Source organism: Monodon monoceros, unplaced genomic scaffold (assembly GCF_005190385.1).
Source record: "Monodon monoceros isolate NGI ecotype Baffin Bay Population unplaced genomic scaffold, NGI_Narwhal_1 Super_Scaffold_9, whole genome shotgun sequence".
NCBI lineage: Eukaryota > Metazoa > Chordata > Mammalia > Artiodactyla > Monodontidae > Monodon > Monodon monoceros.
In genome coordinates this window covers 16,770,723-16,796,962 of record NW_021703786.1, presented here as the reverse complement: position 1 = coordinate 16,796,962, position 26,240 = coordinate 16,770,723, and the positions used below count along the sequence as shown (strand labels likewise).

At 52.4% G+C, this 26,240-nt stretch overlaps 3 protein-coding genes across 4 annotated transcripts in view; 1 reads left to right on the top strand and 2 right to left on the bottom strand.

The window, feature by feature from the left end:
• MED24 (mediator complex subunit 24) overlaps nt 1-552 on the top strand; it is a 32,647-nt gene extending 32,095 nt beyond the window's left edge. Inside the window, exon 25 of one of the 2 annotated variants that reach the window (XM_029210986.1) lies at nt 2-552. In XM_029210986.1, the coding sequence (XP_029066819.1) occupies nt 2-118 (117 nt within the window). In that variant the 3' untranslated portion in view covers nt 119-552. The remainder of the gene's footprint in view (nt 1) is intronic. The other variant, XM_029210987.1, reaches the window with a different exon arrangement.
• Nucleotides 553-1,884: 1,332 nt separating this feature from the next.
• Nucleotides 1,885-4,564, bottom strand: CSF3 (colony stimulating factor 3). The gene is made up of 5 exons (XM_029210694.1): nt 4,297-4,564; nt 4,029-4,183; nt 3,512-3,619; nt 3,219-3,365; nt 1,885-2,892 (listed from the first exon to the last, which is right to left on the bottom strand). The coding sequence occupies exons 1-5, from the start codon at nt 4,307-4,309 to the stop codon at nt 2,728-2,730; spliced, it is 588 nt and encodes a 195-aa protein (XP_029066527.1). The 5' UTR covers nt 4,310-4,564; the 3' UTR covers nt 1,885-2,727.
• A 6,277-nt stretch (nt 4,565-10,841) lies between these two features.
• On the bottom strand, nt 10,842-24,368 carry PSMD3 (proteasome 26S subunit, non-ATPase 3). Its single transcript, XM_029212295.1, has 12 exons — nt 23,979-24,368; nt 21,434-21,624; nt 19,665-19,802; nt 18,295-18,431; nt 17,206-17,396; nt 16,928-17,031; nt 13,458-13,572; nt 13,255-13,374; nt 13,016-13,119; nt 12,578-12,733; nt 11,504-11,554; nt 10,842-11,318 (listed from the first exon to the last, which is right to left on the bottom strand). The coding sequence occupies exons 1-12, from the start codon at nt 24,196-24,198 to the stop codon at nt 11,241-11,243; spliced, it is 1,605 nt and encodes a 534-aa protein (XP_029068128.1). The 5' UTR covers nt 24,199-24,368; the 3' UTR covers nt 10,842-11,240.
• Between the last annotated feature and the right edge of the window lie 1,872 nt (nt 24,369-26,240).

Below are 26,240 nucleotides of genomic sequence, written 5' to 3'. Positions count from 1 at the left end.
GGTATCGGAACTGGTGAAGGTGTCAGCCATGTCCAGCCCCAAGGTGGTTCTGGCCATCACGGACCTCAGCCTGCCCCTGGGCCGCCAGGTGGCCGCCAAAGCCATTGCCGCCCTCTGAGGGGCTTGGAGTGACCACAGGGGCTGGCAGGCAGGGTCCCAGCCCCGGGCGCCTCAGAAAAGGACGTGTGGAAAGATGAGACATCATTGCTCATATCCACATGATGTAACTGCCCTCAGTCGGTTTCCAGATCTTTCCCCTGCTCCTGACTTCTGACCTCTAAGACGGCTCCCAGTTTCTTTCATAATTTCCTTTCCCACTGCCAGCACCTGAGGCGTGTGAGCAGCCTGGTTCCTTGGCTCCGGGTGGCCTCACTGCAGCCCTCCCGCCCGACCCCTGTGCGTGCCTCCCGCTTCCAAGTGTGGATTTACCTCCGGGGAACTTTACAGGTGCAGGGTATGTGTGTGTGTGTGTATATATATATATATAAAATCTCTTTTTACATGGGTGTGTTCCCCTCGGCTGGCTTGTAAATAAAGACCTCGTGGATCCCTCTGTGCCTGTTGGTGCTGTTGGTGCCTGTGTCCGATGGGGGTGGGGAATGGCTGGCTCCGCCTTGGAGCCCTGCAGGCCCTGCTGGAGGAAGCAGGAGGGCGCAGAGGAGGGCTGGGCTCAGGGTCCCTGTTAGTGCGCTCAGTAGGGGCGGGGCGGGGCAGGGCAGCGGGAGCAGCTTGCCTTCCTCATTCCCTCCTGCCACTTCCCCCCACCTCGCAAAGTCAGACTTACTCTGAAAAGGGAGAGGTTTTGGCTAAAGGCCCCGCTGGTGCTGGGGTAGGGTGTCCTGTTCTGATGTTCCCCAGCCCGGCCAAGCCCCACCCAGAGTCTGACTGGCCCGGAGTTGGATCTTTCCTCTCCAGTAAGGACTTGGGTGTATGAGGGGTGAGGGGCTGAGGCATGAGGGGGGATGGAGGCACGAACTCTGTTTAACCCTTCTTTGTCTGGTTGTCTCCAAGCCCCGGTTCTTCAGGACCAACTAGAGAGCGGGGACCCTGAGCCGTGCAGCTGGGGGTTCTAGCCCCACTCAGCCCGACCCTCCTTCTAAGGAACCAGATGGGGAAGGGAAGTGGGAAGTGACTCAGGAGCTGAGGATGGGGAAGTCTTGGGAGGGGGCCTGGGGACTGGTTGGCCGTCTGGATGTCCTTGGTCTGGTGGTGGCAGCCTGGAAGCATACATGCGTCTTCAGCTGAGAGCACAGAGAGGTTTCTCTTGAATCTGTGCTGTGAAGCGGCCCCTCCGGTCTCCCCAGGTGTTAGCTCAGGCCTCTTCAGCCCATTAGCCCCGAGACAGGTAGGAAGGCTGCGGGCTCCCCGCCAGATCAGAGGCAGTGCTTGACGAAGGACAGAAGTGCAGAGCCTGGAATGTGGGGTCCAACCCAAGCTGTCACCTTGACCTCAGCTTCCTAATCTGTAAAAGGCCCCTCATAATTCTCTTTGTGGGCGGCTGTGAGCATGGATGGGTGAAGGTTTATGGAAGGTGGTAAACTGAAGCCCTGTGCACATGTTAAATCCTCCCTCACTTCGGGCCCGTGTCCATCTGTGTCTGGACTGTTGAGCCCCCCAGTCCCCCTCTCCCAACCCTACTCTCTCCTCCCCCGGTACGGGTGACCCATCTACCTTCTGTCCTCCCTGCTAGGCGGTGGCTCCACGGGGCCAGGGACCACGCCTGCCTCGTTCACTGCCGTGTCCTAGCACCCGGCCCAGTGTCTGCACCCAGTGGGTGCACCTCCTCTTCCCCTCCTTCGGGCCTCGCCCTCCATTCAACTCCCTGCCCGCGACCCCTGGCCAGGCACCAGCTGGACTCAAGAAGGAGGAAGGACATTTACTGGAGACAAACACTTTATTATCGTGAAGTTTGGCTACAATGAGAAAGTGGGGGCCGAGGGGGAAGGTGAACAGTCGAGCGTCCCTCTCACACCCCGTCACACGAGCCCCCTCATCTTTTCCCTCCCACATTCCCAGTCCCACCCAGCAAGGCAGAGACACGACTGCCCAGCCTGAAAAGGAGTCAGAACCCCGACCCTGACCCCGGCGGGGTGGGGCAGGCGCCACTAGACTGATGGTGTCTGTAGCGCATCCAGAAAAACGAGGCGTCGCTGACGGATGCCTGCGCTCCCCACACAAGGAGCCAAAACGTGCCCGAAAAAAATCTTAAAACGATTCCCCAGCAAATTCGCGGGACCCCAGGGTCAAGCGTCCCGGCTTCGGCTGCCTCTGATGGGCTCCGTGCCCGAGGCAAAGGGGACTCGAGGGAAGCAGCCAAGTCAGGCCAGAGCCAGGGGTGCAAGGACCCAGTTGGGGAACACTGCTGTTTAAATATTAAACAGGGCTGTCTCATCTCCCACGTGGGAGACTTCCCGATGATTCCAAGGGCCCCGAGGTAGGCACCCTCAGGGTAGGGGTTCGCTGTGGCTCTCCCCAGAGCCCACCACGGAGCCAGGCAGGGAGGAGTCACAGGAAGTAATACTTGGTATTTACCAACTCCCTCCCAGTCCAGGGGACGGGAAGACGGGAGTTTTTCTCCCTGCTACAGGTGGGAGAATGAAACTTGGAGGTGGAGGGAAGGATCCAGGAGTCTGGGGCTCCTTTCTGTCTTCCCCGTCCTTAAATATTAGGTTTAAATAAGCATAAATATTAAATAGAGATAAATACACTGGATGGGGAGGGCTTTGCTCAGGGCTCGGCCAGGTAGCGCAGGACACGGTACGCGAGCTCCAGGAAGCTCTGCAGCTTGGAAGCAACCAGGACCCCTCCTGCCCGGCGCTGGAAGGCTGAGGTGAAGGTCGGCATGGGGCCCTGGGTGGGCTGCACGGCAGGGGCCACCCCCAGGTCTTCCATCTGTGGGGGAAGGTGAGGTCAGCAATCAGGCCCTGCTGAGTGGGTAGTTAGCACAGGGAGGAAAGGCGAAGGGCTGATGGGCTGTAGACGATCCAGGGTTCATGGTGGAGCCAGGACCGAACCCAGGTCTCTTTAAGGTCCAGTGCCCTCAACTAGGGGGGATGGGGTAGGGTCTTGGGATGAGGTGGTAGCTCCCTACATCCAGCCCACTGAGAACGTTTCTGCCCCAGCCCTAGAGAACTCCGGGGTCCCCAGGCTGGCAGCACCACCTTTGAGGACCAGCTCGGTCCGGGGCCCTAATGCTTGCTGCTCCCGAAGAGACTCACCTGCAGCCAGATGTTGGTGGCAAAGTCGGTGACGTCCAGCTGCAGTATGTCCAAGGTGGGGGCCAACTCTGGGGAGATCCCCGCCAGGGCCTGCAGGAGGCCCTGGTAGAGGAAGAGGCCGCCGTGCAGTTGGCTCAGGCAGGCTGTCTGGGAGATGGGATAGGAAAGTCAGGGGACGCTGCCTGGGCTGCTCCCCTCAGGGCCCCAGCATGGAGCCTGGAGGACTGGGGAGCCTTCCAGGTCATCCTTTCCCGCTCGTCCCCTCATCTCCCTTCTCCCCTCTGGACACTCACCAGCTGCAGGGTCTGGCTGGAGCAGCTACTCAGGGAAGCCTGGGGGATGCCCAGAGAGTGCCCAAGCAGCACCAGCTCCTCAGGGTGGCACAGCTTGTGGGTGGTGCACTGGGGATGGGAAGGATGCTGAGTGAGGGGGACTGGCAGAGCCGGGCGGCTCCTCCTTCCCGAGTGCCCCCATCTCTCCACATCCACGTCTTCCCCTCCCTCCATGTCCCGCCAGGCTTCCCAGCCCTGTTCCTCCGTCCAAGCCCCCAGCCAGCCCCTCCCAGCACTGTCCCCTAGAGGTTCTTCCCCCAGTTCCCCACCAGCCGCCAGGGCTCTGCCTCTCCTAATTTCCTCCCATTTCCCCTGAGTCTCTCCTCTCCCATCCCATGTCCCTTCCCCATGGTTCCCTTTGCTTCCCTCTGCTTCTCTCTCTCCCCTCAGCTCTGCCCCGCACACCTTCTTTCCTCCCTGCCCGCTGCTGCAGTATCTCTGTCCCCTCCCTGTCCCTCCGCAGGCTGCCCTCACTCACCAGCCTCTCCTGCAGCTCAGCGCCATCAGCCTGGATTTTCCTCACTTGCTCTAAGCACTTAAGCAGGAAGCTCTGGGGCAGGGAGCTGGCAGGGCCGAGGGGTGTGGCTTCTTGCACCGTCAAGAGTGCACTGTGCCAGAGCAGCAGCTGCAGGGCTGGGAGCAGACGGGGGCTCAGGAGACGTGCAGACCTTTCTGGGAGCCCAGGGACCCCGCCCTCTGCCGCTCCGGGCCCCGCAGCTCTCCCCTCCTGGGGCCCGGACACTCACCCATCAGCTTCATGGGGCTCTGGGCAGCAGGTTCAGCCGGGGGTCTGGATGGGTCTGTAGGTTCTGGGTTCTGTCAGGGACCAGGTCCAGGGGCCTTTATACACAAGCCCATGGAGGCCTGGGAGGAAATTACCTGGTGCTGCGACTAAGGCTTAGTAATAACTTCCCAAGATTTATGCAAATTTGGTGTCCAGGACAATGCAGGGGGGTTGGGACAAAAAAAAGTGTTTGCGAAAGTTTTGTGAAATTGTGGAATCTCTGATTCTTCTTTGACGTCTTGCCCCCCTCAAACTCCCTCCCTCCCCTCAGCCCCACCCAAGTCTGAATTGCCCCAGAGTGTTTGAACTGAACCGCTGAACCAAAGCTGAGCCAATGATAAAAGCCGGGGAGGCTGGAGTCAGGTCGACCCTGGGGAAGAGGCAGGCCTAGGCCTCCGGGCCCTCCCTCCCGCCCTCCCCTGGCACATCTCCTGGGTCAGCCCCATTTGCCACTCTCCCTTGGGATTCTCAAGCCACCTGCTCCCTAGGCCCCCAATTCTGAGAAGAAACCAGTTGCCCTATTTCTATCCCCCCCCAATTCCCAGAGGCTGCCTCTCTGAGTGCCCTCTTGAGGGGCCAGGGGCCTGAGACAGGAACATTGGAGTCTTGCCTCCTGTCCCCACCGCACATGTTGAGAGGCATCACCCTGGTTCCTGTCCCGAACTGGTTAGCTGGGAACTCCCCAATCCCCCCCATGACTCATTCCTTTAAGCCCCCGGAATCCTGGCAGAGACCAGAGGAAACCGGATGTCTGTCCCGAATGAAGCAAGACCCACTGAGGCTCTCGGTTCAGGTTCACCTGACCTTGCCCTTCCTCCTCCCCGCACCACCCCCCACCCCGCCCGCACTACCCCTCCCCCCTAGTGTCGCAGTGCTTTGGAGTTGAGGGTCTGGGACAGGTGGCTTCCCTGGCCAGGTTCACTGCCAGCGGGCATGTGTGTGCTGCCCTGAGTGGAGAAGCGCTAGGGTGAGAAAAAAGAAACCACCCGGCTTCAAACCTGAGAACCACGTACTCTTAGCGCTGGAAGGGACTTTGGAGTCTGTTCCAACCCTGTGAACCGGGCCAGTGAGGGAAGAGGCTTGCCCAAGGTCATGGGTAGCAGAGTCAGGGTTATAATCCAGACCTCTGCCTTGGGCCTGAGAGTTTTCCACAGGCCATGGGGCCTGCCTGGGGAAGTCTGACCAACTGCACGCAAGACTGTCATGTTCTGTCCCAACAGAACGTTGTTCTACCCCAGGACGGGCCAGAACAGTCTCTTCGGATGAGGAGTGGGTGTGTCTGACTGGGCCAGGCCATCTCTGGGGCGGGGGTGCCCCCTGGTGGCCACAGCTGGCAGGGCCTTCACCTGCTAATCAATTCACGTCCTGCCTCTGGTCCCTGGTCCTGCCGGGCAGCCCTGGCCCCCAGCTCCACCTTAGGCCAGGCAACTATTAAGCCCAGTTCTGCGCCCACCTCCATGGGAGGAGAGGGGTGGGTTTAACAGAACTGTGGGGGGATGGCAGAGGTTCTCACAAACATGCCTCCTCTCCTTCCCACTAAGAACCTCCAGAGGACCCAGCCCGCCCCAGATGTTGTGCAGAGCATGCCCTGTACATTGGCAAATGCATTGTTTTCAATAAGCCTATGAGGAATGTATCAGAACCATTTCCCCTTTTACAGAAGATGAATCTGACCTTGGAGAGGTTGACTTGCCCAAAACTAGCAGAGCCAAGGTCTGCACTGTGCCAGAGTCTTAAACTCTTAACCATTGAATCTCTTTCATTCTATTCATTAATTATTTATATAAAATTCATTTATTTATTTGGCTGTGTCGGGTCTTAGTTGTGGCACGCGAGATCTTCCTTGTGGCATGCGGGGTATTTCGGTGCGGTGTGCAGGCTCTAGAGGGACAGGGCTGAGTTGCCCCACAGCATGTAGGATCTTAGTTCCCTGACCAGGGATCAAACCCCCGTCCCCTGCACTGGAAGGTGGATTCTTAACCACTGGACCACCAGGGAAGTGCCCACCGTTGAATCTCTTGACCAATGTTTGGCCTTCCTCAACCATAACCAGGCCAGCTCTAGACCCAAACTTTAATTTTCACTTACAGTCCAAGTGTGTCAGAGGTTTGGCTCAGAAAATGCCACTTCTAACAAGGGTGGCCAGAATGGTGAAAGGGCTTGCAATCATGATTTGAAGAAAACACGCCATTTTGTCTGGTCAAGAGGAGAGGTTGTTGCGTGGTCTCGAGGGCTAGAAGTGGGACAGGGAGTGGAAGCCCAGCTAGCCAGCTTTCAGCTCAAGGAAAGAGCTTTCTAACCGCCAGAGGTGCTGGAGGATGGGGTGGGCTACTTCCAGAGGAAGTGAACTGCCTGACCAGGGAGGTGTTCTGGCCTCCATTCCATAGAGGGAAAATCCGAATGTTGGCTGGGAGTTACCGGACACCTCTTATATGCCAGGCACCTTCCATTACACTTTTGTCTTTCATCCTATCAACCAAGTGTGGACTATTCCCATTAGAGACAAGGGACAGCCTCAGAGAACCGAAAGGCCCAAGATCACAGAACAAGTCGGGGGCAGAGCGAGGCAGGATCTGTGATCAGCCTTCCCAAGCCCCCGTCACTCCTATTACACTATCTTTCTGTTCAGAGAGCTGTGCGTACTTCTTGGATGATGGCTCAATCCAGATCTCAGCCCCACCCACGAGAGAATAAAGACCAGGCAGAGAGAAAGCCCGGTCACCAGTCCTGACACATGCGGGCTGAGCCAGACTGAAATGATCTGGCAAAGGTCCTGGCTCCAGAGACCCCCCGCTAGCTGTTATTCATCCCTCCAGCTCCCTAAAGGCTTTCCCAGTTATTTCTCAATGGCCAGAGTGGGTGAGTGGCTTCCACTCACACTTCCTGTTTTCATCTGGAACTGGGCTTGGAGTGTCCTTATGAAGGCTCCGGCGTAATGCCTTTGTTGCAGACTTGGCCTGTGGGCCAAGATACGTACACCCTGAGTTAAGAATCGGTCTTACATGTTTTAAGTGGTTGGAAAAAAATCAAAAGATCTTTTTTCTTTGGCTGCATTGCGCAGCATGCGAGATCTTAGTTCCCTGACCAGGGACCTCGCCCCCTGCAGTGGAAGCACAGAGTCTTAACCACTGGATTGCCAGGGAAGTCCCCAAAGAATATTTTATCACAGGTAAAAATCATGAAAAGCCAGTGTTCATAAATAATTTGTTTACATATTGTTTATGTAAGGCCCCTTTCGAGAAGGGCAGAAGTGAGTAGTTGTGAAAGAGCACATGGCTCGCAAGCCTAAAAAAGTACCATCTGGCCCTTTAAGAAAAGTTCGCAAACTAGTACACAGGACATATGTACAAGGGGACATACAGAAATGTCCTCTGCAGTGTTGTTTGTAACAGTAAACCAATGGCCACCAATAAATTAATGAACAAATAAATTGTGGCACATTCATACCACATGTGCCTCTCCACCCTTCCACAATAGAAAACCCACGAGGAAAGCAGTTTGTTTCATTCAGTTCTTTTCTTAGTCCCTAGAACAGTGCTGGGCACGGGTTTAAACATGATTAGATCTCAAAACCCACACTGAGTGAAAGGAACTTACTTTCATGTGACACATCATTAACAAAGATTTAAAAACTCAAGACAATACTATATTTTGTAGTAAAAGTATAAAAACATAAACTGGAAGGATACCCACTGAATTCATCAGAGTGGCTGCCTTTAGGGAAGGAGGGAGGAGGCCTGGGGAAGGAAGATGGGCTTTTAACATCTGTCATGTTTTATCTTGCATGAAAAAACTTGACATGATAACAAAAGGTTGATATTTATTAAAATTGGGTGGAAAGTACATGGGTATTTCTTATGTTATTCTTTGTACTTCTCTGTAGTTTTCTAATTAAAAAACAAAACTGGAAGGTAGAGAACACAGTGAACTCTCCAAGTATAAAAATAACACTGAACTTCTCCAGGAAAAGAAAGCTAAGCCAGTGGTGAGGAATTATAAGAAACTTCCAGACCGTGAGCAGGCAGAAGAATGGTCTATAGACTCAAGGTGGTTGAGAACCAGGAAATCATGACAAATGACCCCAACTCTGTGTAACAGGATGATAGACTCTCCAATCCATTACCAACCAGGAAAGGGTATGGGGCACTTTGGGCTGGGTGCTGACTTGAAGATTTGTCATTGGGAATAATAGTAATTACAACTAATTATCACACACTCAAAAAGAAAGTCATTTTAGAGGTCAGGTAAAGTGGTCATGGGCCAGAAGGACAGCCATGTAGGGACAAAAACCAACCAACCAAACAACAAACCAACCAACCAGATAACACAGCCACAGACTGAGGCTGGGAGAAGGCTGCACAGCCTACAGAACGTGACCTGAACTTGGTATCACGTAGGCCAGTGTTCAAGTCCCACCTAAGCCTGTCCTCACAAGCCTGGAAGGGGCACGGAGGGGTGCTCACCGTTAGTCCCCATCCTTCCTGGAAGGGAATTAAAGATCTCCTATTAGGGGCTTCCCTGGTGGTGCACTGGTTGAGAATCTGCCTGCCAACGGAGGGGACACGGGTTCGAGTCCTGGTCTGGGAAGATCCCACATGCCGCGGAGCAACTAGGCCCGTGAGCCACAACTACTGAGCCTGCGCGTCTGGAGCCTGTGCTCTGCAACAAGAGAGGCCGCGATAGTGAGAGGCCCCCGCTTGCCGCAAATAGAGAAAGCCCTCGCACAGAAACGAAGACCCAACACAGTCAAAAATAAATAAATTAATTAATTTAAAAAAAGATCTCCTATTAGATTTTCGAATTGGCCTGTAAAATAGGGAAAAGATTGAATCCTTAAAAAAAAAAAAAAAGGATAGTTTGGATGCTGGAATAATAACATCTTCCACAAAGATCAAGGGGGGAGCTTGGGAAAAAAAAGTGCCGTTTCACAAAGCAAACTTTAAAAAGTTTCACTAGGTACTTCCCTGGTGGTGCAGTGGTTTAGAATCCGCCTGCCAATGCAGAGGACAGGGGTTCGAGCCCTGGTCCGGGAAGGTCCCACATGCCGCAGAGCAACTAAGCCCGTGTGCCGCAACTACTGAGCCTGCGCTCTAGGGCCCGCGAGCCACAACTATTGAGCCCGTGTGCCACAGCTACTGAAGCCCGCGCACCTAGAGCCCGTGCTCCACAACGAGAAGCCCACGCACCACAACGAAAAGTAGCCCCTGCTCGCCACAACTAGAGAAAGCTCGTGCCGCAACGAAGACCCAATGCAGCCAAAAAAAAAAAGTTTCACTACCTGGGTTTCACAAAAGCTTAAAGGAAGTGGGCAATACCAAATCACACCGAGGCTGGGGTGGGATCAGAAACCAAAGCAAGGCCAGTCTAAAACATGCCTTTGATGGAAGTTCGGGCTATCGGGGTATGAAAATCAGCAGTTGGTGATGAACACATCGTGTACCTTTCCTAACAAACAAGACATTAACCAGCTCGTATGCCAGGTACTGGGCAAGGCCCTGGGGGGACAGAAGTGCCTCATGCTCTTTAAGAAGTTACAATCTAGTTGGGAGGATAAGGCTTTCACAGCGACAACCTCCTAAGAGAATTTGATTATCCAGTGAGTGGCTCAGACGCCAGGGAGTTGAATCACTGTGAGGCACGATGCCTGGAAGATGTGTAGCAATCAGCAAGGTGCAGAGCGAGAGCTGGACAGGAGAGGGAACGCGGCCAGGAGAGGCAGAAACCCACAAGGCGTCGTTCTGATAGCAGAGCTCGCGCGGCAGGAACAAAGGGTACATGTACGGCAACGCCCCAGGTGCCAACCAGAGAACATCAATGATGCGAAGGACCCAGTGTGGGGAGCACCGCTGCCAGCGACTGGGAGACTTACAGAGACCCTGGCAGGTGCATTTTCCCACCACATGCAGCTGGAGGTCCACAGGGAGCCCCCTCTCGCCTGACCCCCGCTCTGCTCTCAGAGAGCAGCCTATCCATAAGGACCACTGGGCAGAACCCTGCTCTCAACCCGCTGCAGCCTTGCAGGAGACCCTTCTCTCCTCTGTGAACCTCACCTGAGGGTCAGACTCGCACCTTGTGTTTGATCCACTGGAAGCCCAGATTCCCAGTTTTAGAGCCAGGAGGTCATTATCTGGTAGATATGGGAAAGGAGCCTGAGAAGTTCGGAGAGCTGCCAGTTATTTGAGAGCCAGTTCGATATGAAAGAGTAAACCCAGGCCCTCTGATCCCAGATCAGAGTCTCTCCACCCAGCCCTCGGCCTCCTCTTCATCTACAGCTGCTTCGGGCCCTCAGGTCATGCTCCCCACACTGGGTCCTTTGCATCATTGATGCTCTCTGGTTGGCACCTGGGGCGTTGCCGTACACGTGCTCTTCGTTCCTGCTGAGCGAGCTCTGCTATCAGAACGATGCCTCGTGGGTTTCTGCCTCCCCTAGCTGCGTTCCCTCCCAGGCCAGAAAGAAACCTGGCCTGTTAGCGTTGCACATGTGAGAGCGAAGTAAGAGTAATTAACTGATGTACAAAGGGTCCTGGAGGACGTTTTATTGTTTAAAAATCACAACTGAAGCTTCAAAAAACATACAACCTAACACGTGTCCCAGTTCCAGTGCCCTCCTCCCTGGAGGAGAGCACAGGGCTAGTCCCTCCCATCCTGCTGCCCACACTGCTAGCCAGGACTCTGCCCTGGGGAGCCTGCCTGCTCGCCCTCCTGCCCACGTGTGCTACGTCACCGGCTGGGGAGGGGCCCTGGGATGAGGTGGGGGTGACTGGCTCCCTGCACCCCTCAGCCCCTGCACATATGCAGTCTGTGTGCAGCGTGTGGGAAAAGGGGCCGGTTCCCTGGGCAGGGACCCCCAACGGGGAAGGATAAAGAGCCAGTCCCCACTCACCCACCCCTCCCCAGCCCCCCAGCTCAAGGAAAGCTGTCATCGTCGTCTTCCGCCATCTCCTTGGCAAACTCCAAGTCCTGCTGCTCCCGCTCCCGCCGCTCCTGGGGACAGAGGGGGCGAGGGCCGGGCTGCTGAGGACAGGTCGGGCTCTCTCACTCCGTCTCCACCCAGGGCCAGAGACTGCCCAAGCTTCGGAGTTGCCCCAGCCCTTGCAAAAAGCTCCCCTCTCCCCTTTCTAGAGGGAAGTTTGATCTTTCAGTCTTACCCGAAGCAGAAGACAGCTTACCTCCGCAGACTCCAAGTCCTTGTTGTACGATTTGGGAGGAAACCTCATGGCCTGAAGCACAACAGAGAGAAGAACAAGGTGAAGAGGAGGCATCAACCTAACACCCACTCGTCGTGCTCCTGCGTGCCAGGTGCCAGGGTACGCGCGGGATAGGTGGTCACTCCCTAGTTCAGTCCAGTGGGGGAGCCAGGCATGGAGACTAATTCATTACTACGACACCACAGGATAAGTGCTGAAGATGGAGAATTAGAAGAAGCCAGAGGTATAAATGATTAACCCTCTTGATCGGGCCGGGAGAGGGACTGGCAGTGAGAAGGAAGACAAAGAATGGACGGGCTGTGGGAGTGGAGGAAAGGCGTTGCAGGCAGAGGACTCAGGGTGTGAGCAGGCCCGGCCTGAGTTCACTGGGGCCAACTGGGGTGGAGGAGAGGGGTCGGCGGAGAGGTCCTGGGTAGGGGGGAGGCCAGGGACGCCGGGGACCAGATCACGAAGGGCCTTTCCTGTCTAGCAGAGCTCAGCGTTTGCCTGGTTTTAAGTGAAGCTATATCCCTGGTTTCCTGGGGGAAGAGAGCAGGAAAAAAATCGGCAGCCCAACAGTACCAGCACCTAACCCAGCGCCTGACACAGGGTAAAAGCTTAAGAGCCTTTTGTGGAACGAGATGGCAGCCCTACCTTTTACACAATTCAGACTTCGCTAAGTGCCCCAAGACAGTGATTTCATGTAATCCTGTCAACCCTGCGAAGCAGGCAGGGCAGGTAACACCTCATTATCAGCTTCACAGAAGGAGAAACAGGCTCAGAGAAGGTAAATGACTCAAACTTGGAACCAAATCCAGAACACTGCACTCTGAATCCCTGTCTGATCCTCCCTGGCAACCAGACCCCTGAAGAGCAAAGGGAAGGTGCTGTGGTCCCACAAGCAAAGTCCTTTGCCCCTTCTGGACACCCAGTGATTTTACAGAGATCGTCTGGGAACTGCGCCCCAAACCAAGCCAGTCTTCCCTGAGGAACCCGTGGGTGTGGAGGGGGGCATGTTGCTGCCAAGCATCGCCTCTGCAGCCCAGGGCTCCGCACCTTGACAGACATGTTGTGAATATCCAGGCAGAAGGAGATGCGCTGGTGGAAGGCTAGCTGGGGCTCACGGGTGGAATAGATGTCAATCATCTCCTTGGACTGGACGTAGCCCTTCTCGTGGTTGATGCTGGCCTCAATGACGCCATCCCGGATGGCCTGCAGGCCCCAAAGGTAGGAAGAGTCACCAGAAAGTCCATCTTCTAAGTCCTAGAACATCTTGTCCCATCTCTTTGTCCTCCTTGATCTCTCACACACTCACTTGCACGCACACACCCTCTCTCTTTCTGTGGCAACTTCCTGGCTTCACTGCAAGACGGGCACTCCCTGAAAAGGCTATGCCACTGCTTTACCCGTTCCCCTCCTTGGTCAACCTCCTCCCACCCCCATCTCTGAAATAAGGCAGGAAGGTGACAACCGCGGTCCCGGAGCCAGGCCCACCTTGGCAACGATGAACTCTGCATCCTCTGGGCTATCCAGCTGCAGCTTCTGGGCGATGTCCGCCAGGGAGATTCGGGAATAGGAGAGGCTGATCATGCGCACACCTGGGAGAGGAGGGAGCGGTGGGGAAGACGGGGCGGGCACAGAGCCTTCACCCGCCCAGGCGCCCACAGGGCTGCCCCTGCCCCTGGCCGAGCCTAGTCCGGGGCCTGCTCCGGCCCTCCGGCGCTGCCCCACACCTGTCTTGATGACGTTGTGCCGCAGTCGGATGATGAGGGTGTAGGTCCCATCTGCTTGAAACTTCTCCCCAAACTGATCCAGGACCTGGTTGAACTTGGCCAGGTTTCCCGTCCTGACAGCTGCAGTGGGGAGAGGCGTGGATCAGATGCTGCACAGGGTGCGCACAGAAGAGGGGCCACGGTGCCAGGGGTCCGGCCCTTACCCTGGGTCAGAAGGAAGTAAGGCATGAGCGAGCGCTTGAGGGACGGTTGACGGAACTGCAGCCGGTCCGGGATCTCCCCCAGCAACAGCTCCACCACAATCAGAAGCTTGTGCACCTGGCGGAGGCGACACAGGAACACAGGGGGCAGGGAGCCCCACCGGGTGGGAGAGGAGGATGAAATGGGGCTTCAATTCAGCCAGACACACAGGGAAAGAGGGAACGTGGCACTGGGACTCGGCCCACAGAGAGGAAAAAAATCCTCAAGCTGTGCTGGGCGTGGAATTGAAGCTCTGCCTTGGGAGACAGGCCTTGTGAGCTTCTGACCCTTTGGCCACACCAGGCCCTCAACTGCATTTCATCTGGCCAGTCGGTGCACAGCGCCCTGAAATGGCAAAGTTCTAAAGTACAGGCAGATGGGTAGGTTCTATGGCTCAGAAATGGTGAGGAAGCAGGGCCGAGAGGCCTAGGCAATGGAATGTGAGTCAGCCAAAGATGATGGTAGGGAGGTGAACTATGTGTAAAATTAGTTATCTGGGTAGAGGCAGAAGCTCAAGGAAGGGCCTGCAGCACCTCAGTGAGTGAGCCGGCTGGCTGGAAAATCGGGCCCCTCCTCCTCCAAATACCACTGTGGGTATTTCTCAACGGCGGCTCCCGTGGATTCAGCGCCATGCAAGGACGACTACGGTGGAGGGGACGATGCCCAGCAGTTACGGAGCCTCCCACCAAGCAGGAGGGACAGGAGCACAGACAGCTAAACCACGTGACAGCAACTGTCACGAGGGAGGTAAGGGGTTAAAATGGGTGGTGGCTGATGGTGTCCACCCCTGGGCAAGGACCCTTCCTTCGCTCCTCCACCCACACCCACGAGGCTGCCCTGTCCCTTGGCCCTCGGCGTACCCCACGAGTGAGGGGAAAGCCATGCCGATGGCAGAAGTTAACACATGCCTTAAGGATTCTGATGAAGCAGAAAAGGAGGGAGGACGTTTCAGCCAAGGGAATAGGCTGGTGAAGAGGCCGGCATACTGGAGGGGGTGCGTGTGGGGCCACCTGGAGAGATGAGCGGGGGCCCGTCCGGGGACGTGCGGTTTTGAATGCCAGGCTGAGTTCTGAGTTTGGAGACAGAACTAGCTAGGCTGTACTTGCTAGCTAGGAAACGCTAAGCAACTGAGTCTTTGGTTTCCACCTCCCTAAAATGGGCATAACAACAACAATACCTGGCTTGCCTACTTCACAAGCCTTACAACACTCTACTGGGCAGGCAATGGGGAGAAATGCGAGCTTCCCGGGCCACGCAGACGGGCCTGGAGCTCCGCTGAGTCAGGCAGCTGTGTGGAAGCTGGGCTGGTGGAGGGGAGGATGGCGACCAGCAGGGTCAGCGGCTTGAACAAGGGCACTGGTAACATCAGAGAGGAGATGAATACAAAAGCCATGGAGGCAAATCAACAGACGACTCAGCGATGGTGAAGGGGGTGGGCGGAGGAATCCAAGATGGCCCGGAGGCTCCTGTCTGGATCAGGAGGGCAGGAGGAAGGACTGGTGAGGGGTGCCCAGAAGGGCCTGTCTGGACAAGCTGAGGGTGAGGGGTCAGGCAGTCTCTACACAGAGATGCGTGGTGGGAAGTCGGATTTGCAGGTCTGGCTTCATGAAAGCGGTCAGAATTTGTATTATGAGCTGAACTGTGAACCCCCAAATTCATATGCTGAAGCCCTAACCCCCTAGTACCTCAGAATGTGACTGGATTTGGAGATAGAGCCGTTAAAGAGGTAATTAAGGTAAAATGAGGTCATATGAGTGGGCCCTGATTCAATATGACTGGGGTTCTTATAAGAAAGATTAGGATACAGACGTGCACAGAGGGGAGACCATTTGAAGACGTCAGAAGATGGCCAACTACAAGCAAAAGAGAAGCCCTCGAAAGAACCGGCCATGCTGACACCCGGACCTTGGACTTCTTGCCTCCAAAACTGTGATGAAATAAATTTCTATTGTTTAGGCCACCCAGTCTTGTAACAGCAACCCGAGCAGATTAAGACAGTTCATAACGGACTTTGGTGAAGCGTCATGGAGGTCACAGCTGAGCCATGAAGGCAAATGCAATCACCCAAGGCGAGAATGTGGATTTTCTACAGATGGATACTTTCAACATGCTCTGTTGTGGACTCCAAGTTAAATTCGATGTCTCTCTTTACCCATTCTCACTCTCCCTGTTTTTACTTAAAGCTGGCTTCTCCATGTGGGCTCTCTATCCCATTCCTCCTACCTTGTTCAAGGCCTTGGCCCATCGCCGATTTGCTTAAGTCTCTCTGGGTGGCAAGTTCCCCAACTCTGCCCCTTCCCCTCTCAGGCAACCCTCCCACCTCCTTCCTGGCTCCCTGGCCAACAGTCTACAGGTCAAAGACTGTACTCCAGTACCCTCTGCTCCTTCTTCCGGCGACCTGGCTCCACCACAGAAAACTGTGAAACCTTATCCATCCATAGTAAAACCTGGTCTGAAAACACCGCTTTACCCCACGAGACCTCTCCCTGGTGCACAACACAGCCTATATGTTAATTACCTGTATTTTTAGTGAATTTTTGAAGAAGACTTAGTGTGTGTGCTATGTTGTAAAAGCAATCTCTCATTGTGCAATGTACCCCATGTGTCTGAAAAGCCATTCCTTTCTATGAAAATTCTACCCATCTTTCAAAACCCAGATCAAATTTAACTATTTAAGATTACTTTGACCACAACTGAATCTGCCGTTCTCTGAACTTCTGAACTGAAACAAAACAAACCTCCCACCACACTGAGCTAATCACTGCACGTGCTCACCCTGCTCTCTTTCAAGGGCACTAGGAGGTGGATGTGTTAATGTGAGAGCAGAGGTTTGTAGCTGGGAAAGCTGGGTCCTAATTCTGGCTACCAGTCTCTGTGCCTTTACCCAGGCCATCAAGCCTTTCTGAGTCAATGTTCTTTATCTATCTCTTCGAGGGCAAGTACCATTTCTTATTCTTCTTTTCTAACCCTCATAGTGCCCAACGTGAAGGTCAGCACTCAAAAAACTACCTGGTGACTGACAGCTTTGCCACGGCCAAGGTTTACCTCCACCTGAGCCAGACAGCCTTAGGGAGAGCTCTGGGTTCCCTGGCCACAGACAACACTGTTCCCGAAGGGGCATGTGAGGGACCAGGTAGGGGCCTGGGGTTTATCAACACAATCCAGGCCCTCACCTGGAACGACTACAGGGGGTTCTGGGGAATCAGGAATATTCTAAACCTGCGCATTGGGGAGAATACTGGAGACAGAAACGGCCAGAGGCGCAGGTAGCGTCTGCCTAACGTGCCCTTAACAGCGCCACGTGCAAACAGACATGCGATGCCACCTTCAGGGTAAGAAGATTAAGGACCTCCTGGGCTCCTCAGATAGGGAAGAGGCACTAACATGGTATGAGACAAGTAAGGGGGTCAAAGGGGTGAGAACTGCCGCTCACCGTCTGTTTGAAGCCGACAGCTGTGTGCTGAGGGGCCTTGCGAAGGGCATTGGTCATCGTCCTCCGGGCCTCTGAGTACTCCAGCTGGATGGCTTTGATGCGCCCTGGGTGTGGAGAAGAAGAGAACTGATCAAGAGGATGGTGTGATCCAAACTCCGGCCCCCCGCAAACCAGAGTGCCAAATGCGCACTCTTATGCACCAAGGACACCACTTTCTTAGCAAATTTGCCCCGAGTGAGCCCGAGACACCTTCCGGCTGGGAGCCGGGCCCTGCTCACCTGTATAGTAGAGGTACCTTGCCCACTCATTGTTGTTGGCCTGCTCGGGGAACACAGACTTGGACACCAGCTTCTCGGCCTGGTCGTACAAGCTGTAGTGTAGGTAGTTCCGCAGCAGGAGGTTCAGCAGTGTGGCCTGCCCGTCCGCGTCATGCCGCAGGGTGGCGGTCCGGAGCCGAGCGTGCAAGAAGCTTCAAGAAGGAAAGAACCAGGAGGTCAAAGCCTGCATGTAACAACTCTTCAAGCTGCCTCTGACCTCTCCATTCTCTCTCAATTCCTAAAAAAGTGACTCAAACTGCTTTTCTGGTTATTCACTGAATACTCAACAAATGAAGCACTAGTCCAGGTGCACAGAAGGACAGAACTCTGCTCAGGGAACCTGCATTCTAGTGGGGGGAGACAGACAGCCATCACGATGAATAAGCGTACCATGCAGCTCAACAAAAGGTGGTGGGGTGACGTCGAAAGCAGGGTAAGTACGACGGGAACCGCAGAAGGAAAGGAGGATGGGGTTGCAACTTTAAACAGCCCAGTCAGCGTAGGACTCGCTGAGAAGGTAACAGTTAAGCAGAGGCTTGAAAGAGGTAGGGAGGAGAGCATTCTCGGCCAAGGGAACAGTGCGCTGGCATGCCCGCGATAGAGCGAGGCGGCCAGTGTCAGGGGAGCAGTGGAAATATAGTCAAGGAGGCAGTAACGGGGGCCAGACCCCGTGGGGCCTTATAAGCTTACATCATGAGGGCTTTGGCTTTTCCCTGAGGGAAACGGGGAGCCGCTGCAGGTTTCAAGTAGAGGAGCGAAAGGCTTTCCAGCCTGAACTTGCTTGCACCTCTGACCCACTAATGAGTCCTCCCCTGACGTGTGGTGAAGGGAAGAGCCTGGGAAACAGGACTTAACAGGCCAGTGGTCGTCTCCATTTCCTCATCTAGTCTCAGCCTTGCCCTCAAACCCTCGCACACCCATTACCCCCACTTCCTGCTGGGCACGTTACATCTACCAGACCACAGCCCCCTGCAAGTCCACAGCTCTGTGGTAGTGCCTGACCATGTCTCTGACCCCACGGGCCACGAGCCAGACCGCTGGCCACAGTACCTGCGCACCACATCCAGCTTGTCCAGGAACTCATAGACCCGAGCATGGTAATAGTAACACTTTGCAGCCACAAGGTCCAGGGCCCGGCGGTTCTGAGTGCTGATCTTCTGCATCAGGTCATCAGAGATCTTCTGTGCCTGGGGGAGGCAGCCAAAAGAGAATCAAGCGTCAGTGTTTCAAAACGTTAAACACGGAGCCAGCAATTCCCCTCCTAGGCATACGTCCAGGAGAACTGGAAACATACGTTCACATAAAAACTTGCACACGAACATTCATATCAGCATCATTCACAATAACCAAAATGTGGAAACAACCCAAGTGCCTATCACCCAATGAATGGATAAACAAGATGTGGTATATCTATAGGATGGAATTTTACTCAGCCATAAAAATGAACAGAGTACAGATATATGCCACAACATGGATGAACTTAGAAAACATCATGCTACAAAAAAAAGCCAGACACAAAAGGCACATATTATATAATTCCATTTAGATAAAACGCCCAGAATAGGAAAATCCATGGGACACAAAATATTAATAGATTACTGGGCGGGGGTGAGGGCAGAACAAGGAGTGACTACAGATAGGTATGGCGCTTTTCGGGGGGGGCAGTGATTAAACTGGTGTGGAATTAGATAGTGAGGGCGGTTGTACAACCTTGTGAATATAGCAAAGACTACTGAGTTGTACACTTTCAAGGGAGTGAATTATTCCTAAAAACCAACCAAGCAAAAGCCAACCAGTGGCAGAGCAAGGAAAAAACAAAACAGAGGACTGAGGAGACCTGTCATTTTTGGGGCATGCTCTTGGGACAGCAGCTAAGCCTGACAAAGGAGCTGGCCCCGGCTGGAAGGCGTGGTAGAAGAGTGCTATCCAAAATGGAGTCTTTCAGTTTCATAATAATAGCTACCATTTATTAAAATGTTGTGAATGCTTACTACGTGCAGATCGTTGTGCTAAGTATTTTTAAAATATATTATTTTATTTAATACTAACAATAATCTTGTAAGGTGGGCAGTTTGTCTCATTTTACACACAGCTGGGAGAAATTAATTTGCCTAAGGTACAAACGGGATTTGAACCCAGGTATTTCTGTCTCCAGACCTATTCTTCTCGAAAGCATCCACTATACTGGGATCGCACCACAGACGGGTACAGAGTGGCCACTGCCAGCCCTTTCCCAGAGCCTGAGCAGGAGTTGAGGGGTCTTCCCCGGATGTGGGGCTGGGTGCATTCCCACACGGGGGAAGAGCCTGGGGGACAGTTAATAACCCAGCGATTGTCTATTTCTTCACTAGAGGCACCCTCCCCCACTAAGCCCGCACCCCGCCTGGGGCGCGTCCGTCACTTGCACGGGCCCCGGCTACCTCTTTGTAGCTCTTGTTGTTCATCAGGAAGATGACCACGAGGAGCTGGAGGTAGGCTTCCACTTCGGGCAGGAGGGGAGCCGACGCAGCTTTTCCTGTTCGGGGACGGAACTGCAAATCGGCTTCTGTGTCCATGGGCTAGAGAGGACATGAGTTACCATGGAAGAGCTCAGTCAGATCAATCAACCAAGAATTTATTAAGCACTCACTATGTATTTCAACAAATATTTAATAAGTGTCTACTACACGCCAAGATTTTTCTAGGTGCTGGGGGTACAGAAATAAAGATGACACAGTCTCTTTCTGAAGGGAGTCAAGGAGGCTGGCAATACAATAAATACAGAAAAGGGTTACAGGAGTATAACATCCTTACAGAATATAATGTGGACAGAAAGGATGATGTAAGGATCCCTCAGAGAGCCTACAATCTAAGTAGAGATTAAACCACCATACTTGGAACCACTGCGAATTCTATCAGGCAGGGTTAATAAAGGGATATAATTCTAGAGATGAGATCAAGAATAATGAGTCAGGGAGTTCCCTGGTGGTCTAGTGGTTGGGATTCTGGGCTTTCACTGCCATGGCCTGGGTTCAGTCCCTGGTTGGGGAACTGAGTCCTGCAAATCGTGCGGTTTGCCAAAATTAAAAAAAAAAAAAAAAAAAGAATAATGAAACAAAAAAAATTTTTTTTTGGTGGGAACAAAGGAATTTGGGGGGAAATTGACATATACATAGTACTTACCTTCAGATCTAGTCACCAAAACCGGAATAATGTGTAATAGATCAAAAGATGATCATGGTGGGTTACTTTAGAGATGTAAAGGTTAAAAACATTCCAGGTGGGGCTGGGAGAGGGGGTGCTTTTCCTTTTTCCCAGACAGTAAAGTCTTCACTGTCCACCTCAAGGATTTTCTGAGTTTTTACATCTATGAAACAGACTGTAAGCATACAGGATTTTAGGGAGATGAAGGTGGCTGAAGGGCCAGTGAGGTTTGAGAAGGGGCAGGACCCGAACTGTATCATGGATGATAAGGGGAGTTTTACAGCCAGAAAGGAAAAGGAGAGGTTTCTCCTGGCATGGAGACCACTGCCACCAGCAAACTAACTTCATCAGCATGCACTCTGTACCACACCCTGTTCTAAGAGCTTTCCCCCTCCTCCTCGGCCCCCCAAATCTGTTCATCACATTTACCAAATGAAGAAAATGAGGCACAAGGAGGTTAGGTCATTTGCCCAAGTCCCACAGATACCAAACGGTAGAGTTTGGATTCAAATTCAACACCCCCTCCAAAACCTGTGCTCTTAACCACTGTTCTTTTGTTCCTTTTTTTGTTGCTTTTTTTTTTTGGCCGCACCATGTGGCATGTGGGATCTGTGGGATCTTAGTTCCCCAATCAGGGGTGGAAGCGAGGAATCTTAACCACTGGACCGCCAGGGAAGTCCCTTAACCACTGTTCTATACATCCTTCATGGTGAAGCTTCGGAGGCAAAAAGGCAGTGGAATAGGCTCCCTGTTGGGGGTGGTGGGAAATGAGTGTGGCTGGAAGGGTCCTGATTCCTGGCTCTTCTTCCTGACTCAGAAGAATGACTCTACAGGGCAGAAGGATGGTCGCCTTGTTAGAGGGCAAATGAGTATTAAGAGGGGCTGTCTTGCTTCATGTCTCTGCTATGGCAGGTAACAAGACAGGTCTCCAGGATAGGAAACAGTTACACAGGGTGGAATGTGTCAAGCCAAGCCTGCACCCTTCATGCTGGCCTGACTCACTTACCTCTTCCAGGAAGGGTAGCAAGAAGTCTCGAGTGGCACTGTTGGAGGTGAAAAAGCCATGCACAGCCTTGTACAGAACGTAGTGGTTGAGGCGACGTGATGTGGAAGGTAGCATCCGCAGGGCCCGCAGCACGAACCGGGGCTCCTTGCCTGAGACTGCCTTCTCCAGCTGTTTCACGTGCTCCTTGATGTCTGTGGAGGACGAGGGGAGAAAAATGTTAATTCCAACTCCTACTCCCCCCACCCCCCGCCACTCCAGCCAAGCAGTCCTAGGGAGCCTCTTACAAATGGCAGGATGTGGCCAATCACCGCTTTTGCCCTAAGAGCAATAGTTATGGATGCCATACATTGATTTTAAGACATAACCAAGAGACAAAGAAAAATAAAGCTGGGGTGGGGGAAGGAGTAGAGGGTGACAGAAAAAAGAAAAAAACAATGAAAAACAAAAACACGTGGAGATTTAGCGTATCGTCAAATAGGAAAAGACTTCTAAAATTCTTCTGAGAACTGTAAACAAAAGAAAAACATCTGCAACACATGTGACCAGAGATTCATATTGTTTTTCTACAAGGAGCTCGTATAAAGGATTACAATAAATAAAAATGAACGCGAATGGACAATACAAACAGAGGAATGACAAATAACAGACGTGAAAAGTATATTTCACTAGTATTCAAATAATCACAAGGGAAAACATTTTTCAATTACCATTCTAGTGGTGTTTAAAAAATGATAACATATAGAGTACAGGGGTGAGCAAGACATTTCTGCTCATATAATGTATATCAGTACAGTTTTTCTGGACAGTAACTACCAAAAACCTTAAAAACAAACGTAAATACCCGTTCAATTCAGGGATCTCTAATGAAGAAATAATTATAGAGGTACGTCAGACACTTGGGCACAGAGATGACGGCTGCAAAGCTATTTGTAACAGAGAAAAATAGACACAACTTAAATATCCAGAAATAAGGGAATGCACTCAATTGGTCGTTTCTTAGTTACCTTTGTATTTTTAGCATAGGGTGCCGGGGTCACGTTAACGATATAATAATAATAACAGCTAATATTTATGGAGGATTTTACTACGTTTTCATCACGTATTAGGCACAGTTGTAAACATTTTAATCTTCACAACAACCCAATTAAGTAGGTACTATTACTTTCACTTACAGAGATGAGGAAATTAATCCCAGAGCGTATATTCTTAGCCATCATATCAGTTATTCAATAAATGTTTCTGGAATACATTGAATGTTTTGTTTATGGATATGTTACATGAAGGCACACAAAATCATCTGTACTTAGTTATGCCTTGTTCCAAACTGTATATATAAACTTGATCTCAATTATGGGAGAGCAGCTCAAAAATTCATAGGAAATAATGTTAACCATGGTGGGGTTTTTTTTCCCCCCCCTACTTTAGACCTCTCATATTAAAATGTTTATAAGAAACACATGTATATACCCAGTAGGTAATGCTGAATGGCACCTTTGCCACTGGTTGACTATTGTTATTTCATGTAAAATGATCTTTATTAGATACTGAGCCTGCTATCCAACTTCACAGTAGAAGCTGATGCAGTCAGCACTACCACATCCTCAAATCACCACCCAGGAGTCTAACTTTGCTTATTTCAATGTTTTCGAGCTAGTTTCTCGTGCAGTTAAGTACAGAGAAAACCCGATAAATAGTCCGGTCCTACTTGATCCAGAACCAGAAAAAAGCACCAGGATCACAGTGGGAAGCTCTCACTCTACCCACTCCAAATGCGGACAGGATGCTCTAAGTAGGAAAAGTGAAATATGAACTTGGAGGAACAACAGGATGATAGGAAACAGGGAACAGGCACCTAGGAGAAAAGAAATGGGATTGGTATATAGTTTACGTGGGAGGTGAACATTAGAAACTCACACATCCGACACCTAAAAAGTTGAAGTGTGTAATGTGTTTAAACTCTTTAGAAACAGAGTAAGAGTAAGGGCTTGCAGGAAAAGAAAAAGAGCAATGGGATCGTTTGGGCACCTCAATTACAGCAACAAGGAAGCAAGATACTAGGTAGAAAGGACTCTTTTAGGGGAGTTTGCTAAAGGTAGTTAAGACAACAGAAACCATTCTTAAAATGCAGGGGCCAGTATTTGGCGTCATTCCGACCCCCTTCAAACGTAAATACAGACACTGGTTTTTAGAGAGATCAATCGTGCACTGGGGTCACTAGAATCAGTCCGGTGGGATGTAAATGGAGTAACAAGGTCAGAGGAGAAAACTCAGAAGAGTCTATGGGCTCAGTGAGACCTACTTCTAGATGCAATCCCTGGTGGGGGGTGGTGTGTGCGAAGGGAGGAGTCCTGAGCCTAGAGAAAATGTTCCGTTATCCGGGTTGGGGTCGGGAGTGTCAGGGTAGTGGAGGCAGGCATTTCGGGGTGATCCCAAGGAACCCTCAAGTCAAGGTGGTAGAGGCTGCGCTGGGATCCCAAGGAGAGGGTGGATCACCGCTGCGCTGTCACCCGTGATAATGGCACGTCCCCGGCCCGGGCTCTCTTACCCTCCAAGGTGACGGTGTCCAGCTCTCGCTGGGAGTGCTCAGCCGCCGCAGCCGCCGCCTTGCCATCGGTCTCGCCAGTTGATCCGCCACCCGCCGCCGCCTCCTCTTTCATCTCCACATCCTGGGGCGCCGGGGGCGGCAGTGGTTCTTGTTCCCCTCCGCCGGGCGGCGGCTTCGCCTTATCCGCGCCGCGGCGCCTCGCCGAGCCCTCCTGCTTCATGGCGCCCGGGGTCGCGGCCTAGTCCGGGGACCGAGGCCGGGGCCTCGCGTGAACCCTCGCACCGGAGACCAGGAACCGAGCCGGGCCTGCACACGAGCGCGGACTCGCGTCGGGCCGCACGATGACGGAGCACCTGCAAACCCCTTCCCGGCGCTGGGCCTTCTGGGAAACGCCAGGCCGGGCTGGCCGATGGCCGAGTCATCAAAGGGGGGGAAAAAAGTCAACCGCCGAGATGCAGGATGGAGGCGGATATTCTCAGAAAGAGCGGGGAGGAGCCTTTATGGGTTTGCGGGGCTTGCTTTGGAGTGCTCCAGTGTGTTGATTTTTTTTCTTGCGCCTCTCGAGTGCATTTCCGTATATGTCCACAAGAGGTCACCTCAGGCTCCAACTGGGTTACCGCGGACTCTTAAGAGCACCCCGCCCCGCGTGGAGTGGGTAGGGCCTATCGGAACGTAGGGCGTGATGACGCCACGAGCTGCTGGGCGGGTTTCATGCCTAAACTCGCTCAATTTGCGCCTGGCAAGAGGTCCGTATTGATATCCAGGAGGCTGGTCTTCAACCGCCGCCCGAAGGGATGTGGAGCTAGGTTGTTGGACTTAAAATAAAACCAAACTGGAGACAAGGAAGAACCCTATGGGATTCAGACTTCCTTGTCCGAGTTTAGCTCGTGCTGAAAATAAGGCATAAAATCTCTGCAGCCTGGGAGTGCGGATGGGGGCAGAGTGCGTTTGTGTGTGATTACTTAAGTTTAATAAAATTTAGGGGTCCACTCTGTGAGGCCCAGGGCTAACACATTCAGGGGGAGGGGTGGTAAAAAAACAGCGCCAGAATGTAGTCTGCTGGAAGCTTTGCTCTGGGCTGCTGTGTATTGTGAGGCCGGAGGAAAGAGAGAGGCTTCAGGGAGTACGTTGGGGCGCCTTTATGCATCCAGACAGACACTGTAGTGAAATGGGGGAACAGAATAATAGTACACCTAAGGAGCACCTAAGAATCCTCCAAGGGAAAGAAATTGGACCTGAAACCCTGGCCACTTATCTTTCAAAGGAATCCTCCAGCGATTCTGCAGGAGGAGGATACAGGTTCCAATTTCTTAAGACACAAAACAAAAACTCCCTTCCTATCTTGGAACTTTTATCTCTTCCATAAATGGAAGTTTTAAGTTTTAGACCAGGTCAGACCCTGCAAGACAACCTAGCCCTGTTGTAAGGTCCTAGAGGGCAGAGAATATGTTTCGACTATATTCTCCTTTATATTTATACAGAGAGAGGGTATTCTCTGTATTCCTCCTTTTGCACTATTGCAGCGAATAGCTCCTTGCACTGAACAGCCACTTGCTCAATGGAAAAGTGTGTGGTCCAGTTTTAGGGGAAAAATGCCTTGGCCAATTCCTCCCTAACTGTTCCCCTGCCCCCTAGGACTGGGAGAAGGATAACAGGACTTTTGAATCATCACTGGAATAAACTCATGAAAATCTCTTCTTTGTAACACCATATCTGTAACTGAAGGTGGGCATGAGAATGGTAAAGGAAGAAAACCGACAGGTTTTGTTGTTCATCTTCATGAGGTTACCCTTCTGGATAGTTAAGGTGTTAGCTCACTTCATTGTTAAGTTTACATCACAAGGGAAAAACAATCAAGTCAGCAGGTATGTCCTTGAGCAAAATAGCGAGGCCTTGGAAGATGCCCCGGAATGGGGGAGGATGGCTTAACGCAAAGCTTTTGTCAGTGGGTCATGAATTCTTGGTGAGTGAGGGAAGCAGCCTGGGTAGGGGGTGGCTAAGAATGGGGAGAGTCTGACTCCTGGGGCCAAAAACCTTGCAGAAATTATTCCACCCATAAAACCATTTTAAAAGAGATTGGGGGAAGATGTTAAAAGCCAGCTTTAGGCAGAGGAGGCTGGTATGAACCCAACAGTTTTATGAGACTGAATGTCTGTATTAGCCCTTCCACGTGCCAAACCTACCCATATGACAACCACGCTAATTGGGGGCAGAAGAAGGAAAGGTGAAATGAGAAGATAATATCACACTTTCTTTTTAAAG

Coding starts and splice junctions, on each gene's coding strand:
- CSF3 (XM_029210694.1), bottom strand. Junction 3,620..4,028: donor CTGAGCTGCAGGAGAGGCTG/GTGAGTGAGGGC, acceptor TCCCATCCCCAG/TGCACCACCCACAAGCTGTG. Junction 3,366..3,511: donor CCAGCCAGACCCTGCAGCTG/GTGAGTGTCCAG, acceptor CCCATCTCCCAG/ACAGCCTGCCTGAGCCAACT.
- PSMD3 (XM_029212295.1), bottom strand. CDS start 24,198: ATGAAGCAGGAGGGCTCGGCGAGGCGCCGCGGCGCGGATAAGGCGAAG. Junction 19,803..21,433: donor TGCTACCCTTCCTGGAAGAG/GTAAGTGAGTCA, acceptor TGTCCTCTCTAG/CCCATGGACACAGAAGCCGA. Junction 11,555..12,577: donor TTCACAACATGTCTGTCAAG/GTGCGGAGCCCT, acceptor GTTGTGCTTCAG/GCCATGAGGTTTCCTCCCAA.